Genomic DNA, 12,661 nt, shown 5'->3' with positions numbered 1-12,661 from the left:
GTTTGAACTTTGATTTCTAAAAGCAGCAAAGGGGAAAGTCACTGATTCAAGTCGATCGAATTGTAATAATGAGCTTTACCTTCCGCAGCTGGGGAATTGAGCATTCTGGGCTGATTGAAGGATTCAACCTGCAGACTTGTCTGTTAAATCAGTCTGTCTATTCTCAGATCCCCAACGTAATACAAACACTTCATCATTACTCAAAGGGAAAGGGAAGCCTTGAGGGGATTATTATCTGAATAAAATACTCCTCCAGCGGTCTCTTAAACAAATATATGAAGAACCAGGCACAATGCCTTGCAGCAAAGAGGCTTGAATTATGTGCCCACATTGGAGAAAACATGTCATCACTTTCATCCTCGGCTCTTCCAGTAATGTACAGAACAGGTACATCATTTGACTCCTGGACAAGCTAATTAACTTTAATACGAATTACAGCTTAACAGGTCTGAAGACTAATAAGGGCTCCATGAACCACGGAATAGATGTGCATAGAAGGGTACAGCTGTTTGTAGATTTCTGCACATTGGTGGTTCTGCATCAGCAATCTCAGCTGGACCTGTGTTTAGCAAAGGTGCAGTGAGAAATAAGAATATTTCAAGCCATCGTCCAGATTCAGTTCTCACTCAAAATCAATTGACTATTGTCATGGACTGATGCTGCAAATGTTGAGACAAAAATATTTTAGCTTCTTCGTAATGTGCCTTGTTGTTTGACATGGGTGACCATGGTCTTTCCATGATCATGATTGTTCTTTGCAAATTTTACTACATAAATTGTTTGCCATTGCTTTCTTCTGGGCAGTGTCTTTACAAGACAGGTGACCCCAGCCTCTATCAATGCTCCTCAGAGATTGTCTGCCTGGTGTCAATGATTGCATAACCAGGACTTGTGAAATGCACCAGCTGCTCAGACGACCGTCCACCACCTGCTCCCATGGCTTCATGTGACCCTGATCGAGGTGCTAAGCAGGTGCTACACCTGCCCAAGGGTGATCTGCACACTAGTGGAGAGAAGAACCATCTTACACCTCCTTTGGTAGAGACATATCTCCATCCTGCCACCCATTCAGCATTGTGCTACTGCTAAAATGGCAGCAAATACCTCAGTTTGTTTGAACATGGAACCATGATTTTGTTGGCTTTCTTCCTGCAGAGAAAACCGCCTTCAAAATTGTACAATATTTTTTCTTAAAAGTTTAGTAAGTGGGACACCCTGATGGAATCTAAGGATCAGAATTGTTGGTCAGCAGCAAAGTTCCAAATTGAAGCAACTTGCAGATCTAGAGGGAGTATATTCACCTGTTCCAATGCCTGTTACTGCCATGTATTTAAATGGAAAATCCTTCAAAAAGTAGCGGATTTGTCCAGTCCATCACAAGTAAAGCCCTCCTTGCCATTGAGTACATCCACACGAGTGTTGTCGCAGGAAAGAGCATCCATCATCAGGGATCCCCACCACCCAGGTCGAGCTTGCCTCTCACTGCTGCCATCAGGAAGGTGGTACGGGAGCCTCAGGATTTGCACCACCAGGTTCAGGAACAGCTACTACCCCTCAACCATTAGGCTCTTGAAGCAGAAGGAATAACAACATTCAACTCTTACCACAACCTATAGACTCACTTTCAAGGACTCTGCATCTCATTTTCTCAATATTTATTGTGTATTAATTTTTGTTTTGTATTTGCACAGTTTATTGTCTTTTGCACACTGGTTGTCCACCCTTTTGATGTGATCCTTCATTGATTCTATTATGGTTATTTGATCTATTGAATATACCACAAGAAAATGGTGACATATATGTACTTCAATAACAAAGTTACTTTGAACTTGAACTTTGTACATTGAACCATTGCTAGCTAAAAAATCAGTCACCAAGAATTCACACAGAATGGGAATCAGGTGGTTTAGTAGTATGGTAGCATAGTGGTTAGCACAACGCTGTATAGTACAGTGACCCAGGTTCAGTTCCTCCTGCTGCCTGTGAGGAGTTTCTACATTCTCCCTGTGACCACATGGGTTTCCTCCCACAGTCCAAAGATATACTGGTTGGTCGGTAAATTAGTCCCGTGGTTAGGTTAAATAAGTGGGGAATTGTATGGCTCAAAGGGCTTGAAAGACCTACTCTGTGCTGTATCTCAATAAATCATTTTAATAAAATTTTAAACATTAGCAAAGAGCCAAAAAAAGAACGGAATATGCACATATGGTTAAAGTAAAAATTGAAATATTCAAGAAATTTTACAGTCTTGTATTAAATCATACATGTTTCGGAATATTTTGATCAAAGTTCTCACATAACTAAACATTTTATGATCATGGTATTTTACAGTGGGTATACTTTTTCCTCTTAATTGTTGAATGTGAACAATGCTGGCATCTTTGTCCATCCCCACTGAAAGTCAACCACCAGTGTGTGTCTGCTGCCACCAAAAGACTGGGCATTTCCTTCCATCCCAGAGCAGGTTGATGGGAGTAGGCAGTTTAAATGTTTCAGCACACACTACAGAGTCCAAAGGGCTGGCTTCTGTGCTGTACTTTTCTATGACTCTGTGATTGGCTGACTGGCAGGAGGCAAAGATTGGGAAAAAGGGAGGCTTTTTCTGGTTGGCTGCGGCAACTAGTGGTTTTCTACAGAGGTTGGTACTGAGACCACTTCTCAGATTTTGTGTCAATGATTGGACGATGGAATTGTTGAGAACTGTTGAGGAAGCAGAGAGTCTGCAGAAAGAATTAGACCGATTTGGAGAATGATCAGAATGACAGATGGAATACTACGTAGTGTAGGGAAATGCATGGTCATGCACTTTGGTAGAAGGAGTAGAGCATAGGCTATTTTCTAAGCAGGGAGCAAGTTTAAAACTCAGAGGTGCAAAGGGACTTGGTCGTCCTTATGTAGGATTCCCGAAAGGTTAACTTGCAGATTGAGTCAGTGAAAGGCAAATGCAATGTTAGTTCGCAGTCATTTCAAGAGGACTAGAAAACAAGAGCAAGGATGTAATGCTGAGGCTTTACAGGCATTGGCAAGACCACACTGGAGTATTATAATCGGTTTTGGACCCTATATCTAAGGAAAGATTTGCTGGCATTGAAAAGGGACCATAGAAGGTCCCAGGAGTGATCCCAGGAATGGAAGGGTTAACATATAAGGAGCATTTGAGGGCTCTGGGCCAGTACGCACTGGAGTTTAGAAGTATCACAGCGGATAACATTGAAAGCTATTGAATATTGAAAGGTGTGGATAGAGTGGATGTGGAGAGGATGTTTCCTACCATGGGGCAGTCTAGAACCAGAGCACAGCCTCAGAATAGAGGGACATTCATTTAGATCAGACATCAGGAGGAATTTCTTTAATCAGATGGTCGTGAATCTGTGGAATTCATTGCCACAGGCAGCTTCAGAAGCCAGTTCATTGAGTATATTTAAAGCAGAGTTTGATACGTTCTTGATTAGTCAGGGCATCAAAGTTTACAGGGAGAAGTCAGGAGAATGGGGTTGAGAAGAATAATAAATCAGCTCTGATGGTATGGTGGAGCAGACTCGATGGGCTGAATGGCCTAATTCTGCTCATATGTTTTCCCCAAGCCTGATGATTATTTAAAAATACAATCCAGGAGTTTCAAGCTCATCATTAATTATACAAAATTATCAGTTCAAATTCCTCCTTTGCATTGCTGTTCAATTGATAATCTGAACGGTAATTGAGAAAATGATGCCACCCTGTTCACGTGGTTTCATCTTCCCTCTGCAAGTGAATACGGCAAATAACAGAACCCTGTATACATATGCTGGATCACTGGCAGAGTTCACCTAACTGTGTGTGAGCATCCTGATACTGCTGTCACTTGTGCAGAGCAATGATTCCTGGTCCTGTCCCCAGAGTGTATCACAATGACTGAACCCAACGTTTGGATGGCAATTTAAGCACTAAGTCAGATAGAAAAGGTCAGGGTGTTGGGGCACGAAGGACAGGCCAGTTCATTTTGCTGCTCTGTGATGTTTATCCACCTGCATTGAACTGAGGGTCTGTGCACAGACTCTCTTTCGCGGATTGCAGTTCTGAATGGCTATTTGCTTGCTTTTATTGTTTGCATGCTTCTGTTTTCACTCTGCACTTTGGGTGTTTGATGGTCTTTTTTTAAATGGGTTCTTCTGAATTTCGTTGTTTCCTGGCTGGCTGTATGGAGACGAATCACATGGCTGTATAATGTACACATACTTTGACAATAAATGTACTTCGAACTTTGATGCTGGTAGTTACAACTACAATTACAAATACAAAATCTAAGATTTCTAACATAGGAGACAAATCATGGTGCACGTGCAGCCGCATGTAGAGCTCTATATTGCAAAGGGCGAGAAAAAGATTGACAGGAGCATCAGGACTCACACCGGGTTAAGGAAGAGTTACTACCCCCCCAACCATCAGGCTCTTGAACCAAAGCGGATAACTTCACTCAACTTCACTTGCCCCATCATTGAAAAGTCCCCGCAGCCTATAGACTCACTTTCAAGGACTCTTCATTTCATGTTCTCGTTATTTATTATTATTATTTCTTTCTTTTTGTATTTGAACAGTTTGTTGTCTTTTGCACCTTGAATGCCCCAATTAATGTGGTCTTTCAGTGATTCTATGATTGTTATTATTCTATTACGGATTTATTGAGTATGCCCACAACAATGAATCTTAGGGTTGTATACAGTGACATATAATTTACTTTGAACTTTGAATTTTACTGTTGAGGCTGAGAAAGATTTATTATTATTTAGATTGTAATTTCCAGTTGTATCACTCAATTCCTTCCGGTACTATTTTTGTGTGGCACTGGCTAAGATAATGGTTGCCACCTGTGCAACTATAGCTATGGCAAGCAAAATAGAGAGATCACTGTCAACCCATCAAGTTGGAAACAGATTCAGCTGTTGGAAATCATTGCTGAGATAAGGCGTTGTTATTAGGCAGTCCTTGAAACAAACTTCATCCCTTTTTCTTATTGGGGAGGAAGGGCTGAAGTCAACCTCCAACGCTGTGAACCTTCATTGATAAAGTAGTGACAGATATGACCTGGTCACAGCAATTGTAGTTATGCTTGAGAGAGCTGCTTGCTCATCAGAAGTCTTCTCATAATGGGAGAGCGGTTGATTAGAAGTGACCTCTCCTTCATTTAGTTGGAGTGGATAACAGTAAGATTAATTATGGGTGAACAGATCTGTTTCCATTCCTTGGCCTAATGCGCAACAGCCAGGACACATATTGATGTTAAATCCAGTTGTAGCATTTGGCCTGCATCTCTCAGGCCAGGGGATTCCAACCTAGGGTCCGCTAGCCCTTCAGTTAGTGGTAGGGGCCCATGGCATAAAGAAGGCTGGCAACCTCTGCTCTAAACCTTACCTATCCACGTAGCTGAACAAATAACTTTTAAACCTCTGGTTGTGTGCTCCATTTATTGACCGCCTTTGTGTGGAAAAAATTGCCTCTTGGATACCCTTTAATACTTTCCTCTCACCTTCAACCTATGCCTGCTAGTTTTCCACTCCCTTCTGCTGGAATAAAAGATTGTGACTATCTATCATATCTTTGCCTCTCATAATTTTATGAACTGCCACAAGATCTCCCCCTCAGGTTCCTTCACTCCAAGGAAAAGAGAGTCTGCCTACGCATCCTATAATCACATTTTGGAGAATCACATCCTTCAAAGAGTCTCTCATTTCATTTTCTCCGTTCAGTGTGATTTGAGAATTCGTTTAGGATTAACTGACTCTAACATTACACTTCAGAATCTGAATCATGGACCAAAAAGCTCCAAAACGTAGGCTTCTGTACCTCCTTCTGCAACAGGATCCTCAGCTTCTTCACTGTAAAACCACGGTGTGTGTGGATTGGAAATAACATCCCCACTTCGCTGACCATTAACACTGGTGCACCTCCTGGACCCAACCTATCAATGCAGCTACAAAGAAGACATGACAGCAGCTATATTTCATTAGGAACTTGAGGGATATGTTATGTCACCAAAGACACTCACATATTGCTATGATGTACCATAGACAGCATTCTAACTGTCTGCATTGCCATCTGGTATATGGGGTGGGGCTGCTGCACAGGATCAAAATAAGCTGCAGAGAGTTTTAAACACAGTCAGCTCCATCATGGGCACAAGCCTCTGTAGTATCCAGGACATCTTCAATGCCTCAAAAATGCTGCATCCATCATTAAGGACCCCCATCACCCAAGACATAACCTTTTTTCATTGCTACCATTAGGAAAGAGGTACAAGAGCCTGAAGGAACACACTCAATGAATCAGTAACAGCTTTTTCCTCTCTGCCATCCGATTTCCGAATGGACATTGAACCCATGAACACTACTTCACTACTTTTCATTTTTAAATTTTTTTCACTACTTATTTAACTATTTAGTCTATATACACTTACTGTAATTCACAGTTTTTTTGCCTCTATTATTATATATTGCTTTGTACTGCTACCATAAAGACAAAAAATTTCACAACATATGCCAGCGATATTAACACTGATTCTGATTTATGGAATCTCATGGTAGTGGACATTCTGTTTGTGTAAGAGTTTCATCAATGGTAGCTGGTAAAGTGCTGCATTGCCCCTTCTGATTGGCTGACATTATACCTGAGAAATTTCAACAATACGGTCAACTTAAGCCTTTCCTGCCACCGCCAGGCAATTTACTGTTGACATTTGGGAGTTCATTACTGAAGAATATGAGATATTGCTAATGCCTGGAGCTATTTAAATGTGGAACCAGCAAGCAATCCTTTGTCTCTAGTATACTCTGGGTACATGGAGTGTATTATATCTAGAATTGCTAGGGCAATGAAAAGAATTGGGAGATATACTGTATAAAAGATGTTGATTTTCTTAATTATCTACGGCTGTGCAATAGACTTAACAATTTTAACTTTCCACTAGTGATAAAGTTCACTATGTTTTTATTTTGATCTCAAAAACATTCAAAGTTTCTGTACCCAAAATAGAATTCCCACTGAACGCAAAGTGTCCACTGCATTTCCATGACAACATTTCATTTTGAGTGCTAAGTGCAAATCCTTAACAGTGTTAAAAAAAACTGCAACCATAAAAGTCAATGTATGACTGCAAAAATTATGATCCACTAATTCTTATGTTGATCTGGCAAGGGAACTCCAGCACTGGACTCTTTAGAAGTCAAAAGATCAATGTGAGAGCAAGTTATTTCGAAGGGGCAGGCCATATCCATGCAATAGATTTGACAACCACCGGTGTTTGACTATGAAGAACACTATCATTTGCATGACACTGGCAACATCTCTCTTCAGCCTGAGGGCAAAGGAACTGATTTATGCAGCAAAGTTTAACAAGACGAGCACTTAAGTGTTATAAATGTAATCTGACTGTCATTTTTCCCATAGTCTCTTGTGGAATTGGATATACAGTATTTCCATTCACCTGGTTTACGTGGGCCAGAGAAATGTTATGTCATAACGGAGCTAGAGGACAAAGAACACAAAATCTGTAATTCCTGTACTCCAGTGCCAACCATCAACTATTGTTTGCCTTACACAGTGCAGTTTTCATAAACATTATAGGTTCTTCATGATGGTGAAGAACAGCAGGAATCTTAATAAATTTTCCAGAAGGTGTTGCATCACAGTTATAATAATGCTATCTAACCATGTTGGTTAACAGAACACATTGAAAAAAAAACAGATCATTGTCACATCCAGGATTCTCCCACACTGGCTCTTTAATAACATCACAGACTTTTATTTGGTCAAATTGTCACTTTTTCAGAGTTGCTCTATCATTGTTGATTTTCCTCTAACACATGCTAGGTGCAAGTTAAAGGATGCTTGAGATTTGGTACAGGTTGATTAACCCTTATCCAAAATGCTTGGGACCAAAAATGTTACAAATTTCAGAATTTCTCAGACTTTGGCAGGCATAATGAGCTTAGAATTACTATCATTTCTGACTGACTTTACAGTATGAGCTATTGGTAAGCCATCTTTGTCTTACGCTTGTTCATAACACATGTATTGATGCAACTTTTCAGGATGTTAGATTTTTATCAGCGAATATCTTGGAAAACTCAATGTATTTCTCTGCACTTCATAATCATCAGACACTGATCTGCTGATCACAACAAATCTTAAAAAGAGTAATGTTGTGCCTTTTCTTAAATTTCTGCAGCCAGCCTGCTAAATGTTCACGATTACCTTCAATTTTCAGTTTGTTGTGATAGCTCTATGTTTGTTTCATGATCAGTATAGATTATGCGGAATATATTCACTCCAATGCTGATGAATTCACTCTTTCAGTACATAATCAAGATCTTCATTTTAGCTTTATGCAGTGTTGTTCTATGTTTCATTAACTTCGGATTATTACATATATGAGGTCACTTTCCAGAACTGTCTGTACTGTGCAAAGACCTGCGCATCGCCTGGGAAACTTCCCAGTGCCTTATGGAATTTTGCATTTGAGTTGACACATCAGCGCTCAAAGAAAATTTGGATTTCAGAGGTTTTCTGATATTGAAATTTCAGATAAGGGGTACTCAACCTGGACTTTTAAATTTGCATTACAATGCACTAAATTCTCCAGCACACGACAGATATTGAAGCATACAATTGCAATTGGAACCAAGTACACTTTCTTAGTCTATAGTAATTGCAGAGACAATAGAACTGCAGTCTTATTTATCACTCTCTGCCGTTCCTGAGCATGTTAACTGTCTCAAACTCAGCAATGAGCTGCTTAAAAGTAATCAGAGTGCACTGTCTTCTATTGAATTCACTAATGTGAGAGGGAACATCAATGCACGTGAACTGGATCAGCACCTAACCTATTCATCCAACTGAAATACAGATCAAAATTCACTTGTCAACTCGCACTGATAAACATCAGTATTGCATAAGTAACTATAACCGATACTAAATACTACAATGAAAACATATATTACAATTGTCATCCAAAGCATTCAAATACTTAAAATCCAGAACATAATTTTTCCATAATGTGGATATTGGTCATTTTTGAGGTAAGATAAAATAGATCATTTTTAATCTTCACAATTATAACAAAAATAATAAATCATATTAATAGTTACAGTAATTAAAAAGCAATATATTTGAGCCAATTGGGTTTTCAAGGCAATCATATCTTAGGATACTTTAAAATATCCCACAATCAGTTTGTGTATCCACTGAAGTTGGATTTTGAGTTATTGATAATGTAATTATTATATTGATAATATAAGTAATTATTAAAATTTCCTTGTCTGATGCAACTTCAGCTTTAAGCATGGGGTTGATTATATATTATATTCAGTACGTACTTGGTTAGTCTGTCGATCGGATCCCTGTCTTACCGTAGTTGTCTTTATTCGCCCACCTGGCTGTGTGCAGGTCCAGCCTGATTTATTCATTAACAAATTGCAGCCTTCTCCTTCCAAACAGGGAAGCATTTCACACCACTGTCTAGTCTTTACAATCCGTGCTGAAAAATTAAAGAAAAATAACCATGAGTCTTCCAATATTCTACCATGTTAAGAAAGGCAGGCTAAATGAACTGATTAGAGCTGAATGTATACGAACAAATCTGCTTTTTCAGAGCAAGTTACCCTCAGGAATTTTTTTTAGACCCACACATGGAATGTGGTGGGAACTCAACAGGTCAGGCAGCATCTATGGAAATAAATACAGTTGACATTTCTGACCAAGACCCTTCTTCAGGAATAAGAAGGAAGAGGGAAGATCCCAGAATAAAAAGGTGGGGGGAGGGGAAGCTGGATGGAGAGGCCAGGTGGGTGGGAAATATCAAGGGCTGGAGAAGGAATCTGATCGATGAGGAGAGTGGACAATAGGAGGAAGGGAAGAGGATGGGACCTGGGGGTTAAGTAACAAGCAGGTGAAAAGAAGTAAAAGGTCAGAGTGGGGAATAGAGGAGGGGGGTAGAATTTGTATTCCAAAAGGAGAAATCGGTATTCATGCCATCAGGTTGGAGGCTACCCTGACAGAATATAAGGTGTTGCTCCTCTAAACTGAGGGTGGCCTCATCTTAGCACATGAGGAAACCATGGACTGACACGTTGGAACAGAAATGGGAATTGGAAATTAAAATATTTGGCCACCGGGAAGTCCCACTTGTGGCAGATGGTGCGGAGGTGCTCACACTGGGAAGCCCTTTCACATCCTTTACTTCCATCATTAAAATTTCGTTCAAGGTAGTTTTTGAGAGGGTGAAGCATGGAATCTCTATCAAAGCTTTGCAAACACAAAGTGAGTCATTCTGAGTGGGTTCAACAAAATCCCTTAATTACAACCTCAGAAGACCATCTATTAATTTCACCACACCAACCATTATTATTAAAAGCCAAGCTAGTCTGCAAAATTAGTGCCAAGCTCTTGGAGTCAGGCTCATTAGAAGCTATAAATATTGTGATGACCACAGACTTTGTATAAAATTCCCTTGTGGATTGTCTACTATTAACAGTAGGAAATAATGGGTTGTATTTCACACTGAGAGTTGGGGTAGTGGTGGTGGGATGGATTAGCAATGAGTCATCTGTGCTTTTGAGAGCATACAGCCAGATGCTCAACAAAATCCTCCTAACCTGGGATTTCCAACCCTTTTCAAGTTTCAGTCAATTTTATTATTAAAATCCATATATGTCACCATATACAACCCTGAGATTCATTTTCTTGTGGGCATACTCAATAAATCTATGGAATAATAACCATAACAGAACTGATGAAAGACCACCCAGTTGGGGCATTCAACCCTTACCATTAACCGAGTAGTCCATAGACCCCAGGTTGAGAACCCCATCCTAATCCGTTTCCTTTTCCCTTCATTATACTAAAATTCTATGACCCCTGTTTGCAATGCAAGGTAAGTATGACAAATTAATCCCAATCCCAATGGGTCTACTGCAAAAGAAATAAAGCTTATGGTGGAGCCTTTAAATGGTTTAACCCAGTTAAAGGGAAGCATCATTTTTTTCTGTATTAATGGCTGAAGCCTGATGGAATGTAAAGAGTTGGCAGTGCTCCAAACATTTTACATGTGCCTCTGGAGATTCACACAGCACAAATTATGGCCAAAAACACACTTCTGTTAGACTCCGAGGGCAGGAAGCCCTTAGTGGAGACTGAACACTGGGAGGGGGCCAGAATCTCGTAGTGTTACTTCCAATCCCACAAAACATCGCAAAAAAATTATTCACTGCCCTCATAAGGGTAGCCATGACTATGCAGACACATCAATACACAGCTCAGCCATCTCCACACATAATAGAGAGCTAAGGCAATTTATATAATACAGAGTGCAAACATCTCAATACACAATGCATGGCTCAGGCAGCTCATCATATAAAGCATACTGTACTTTAGCAATCTCATTGTACAATACACAGCTTAGATATATCAGTACACTGTGTGCAGCTCAGGCATCGTCTCACAGTCTTATGTCTCCTTCAGTAAATGGCCATTTGGGGAATATACTTCAAGAAAGTGCTGCCTCTGGTAAGCTCTTTCACTCAGAATCATTGTCGATCTATTTACCGCCACCAAGAGTACTCCCAGTCTTGAAGGATAGGAATTTTGGGTATATTACAATTTTCCTTCTTAGAATGTGAGAGGGGTCAATGTGTATCACTGGCTTCTCTCTTTCTCTCTCCATCACCAATCCTCAAACCACCCATAGAGTCATAGAAAAGTGCAGCATACAAACAGGCCTTTCGGCCCATCCAGTCAGTGCCATTCCATTGAACTGCACCTGTACCATAGCCTACCATACCCCTACCATCCATGTATCTATCCACAATTCTCTTAAATTTTTCTCACTGCTGCCATCAGGAAGGAGGTAAAGGAGCCTTAGGTCCATTACCATCAGGTTCAGGAACAGGTATTACCCCTCAACCATCAGGCTCTTGAATCAGAGTAAAAAACTTCACTTACTCCAACACTGAACTGATTCTATAACCTATTGGCTCACTTTCTAGGACTTTACAGCTCATGTTCTCAATATTTACTATTTATTTATCATTATTGAGGGTTTTTTTGTATTTGCACAATTTAATGTCTTTTGCACATTGGTTGTATGTCTATCTTTATTGTGTGCAGTTTTTCAGTGATTATATTGTATTTCTTTGTATTTACTGTGAATTCCCACAAGAAAATGCATCTCAGGGTGATATGTGGTGACATAAATGTACTTTGATAATAAATTACTTTGAACTTTTTAACCCTCTCCACACTTCCACACTCACAAAATTGACTGTTTGCTACCAGTGCCTGAGATATGGGTATGATTTGTGCATTGTGCATTGAGATGCCTCAGGTATACAGACAGTTCCAGTCATGGAAATCTCAAAGCTCAAATAAAATATACATTGTCCTAGAAATCTTGAAATTGCTGCATGCCTCTTGAGGAATGTTCACCTTGATGCAAGGTTCTACTGTCCAACAAGACTTAGGTGTTGCGCATAAAATTTCCCAGCCATTGGTCTAAGGATGTAAACAGTAGACGAAGCAAATATCAAGAGCCCAGTGGGCCTCTGTGACTTGCAACAGACAGCTGGGCTTCTAAGTTTCCCGAGCACCAGTATTTACTAATTGCTGTCTTAACAAGAGTCATTAAGCCTTT

At 40.0% G+C, this 12,661-nt stretch overlaps 1 protein-coding gene across 5 annotated transcripts in view; it reads right to left on the bottom strand.

Moving 5' to 3' along the window:
• Positions 1–12,661, bottom strand: part of tafa5a (TAFA chemokine like family member 5a) — a 778,752-nt gene that overhangs the window by 139,970 nt on the left and 626,121 nt on the right. For 3 of the 5 annotated variants that reach the window (XM_073066373.1, XM_073066370.1, XM_073066371.1), the window contains exon 3: positions 9,351–9,511. In XM_073066373.1, the coding sequence (XP_072922474.1) occupies positions 9,351–9,511 (161 nt within the window). The remainder of the gene's footprint in view (positions 1–9,350; positions 9,512–12,661) is intronic. The other 2 variants (XM_073066372.1, XM_073066374.1) reach the window with 1 other exon arrangement.

This window comes from Hemitrygon akajei, chromosome 14, assembly GCF_048418815.1.
Source record: "Hemitrygon akajei chromosome 14, sHemAka1.3, whole genome shotgun sequence".
In the NCBI taxonomy this organism is placed as follows: domain Eukaryota; kingdom Metazoa; phylum Chordata; class Chondrichthyes; order Myliobatiformes; family Dasyatidae; genus Hemitrygon; species Hemitrygon akajei.
Note: the sequence above shows the minus strand (reverse complement) of the source record. Positions and strands in the feature narration are given on the sequence as shown.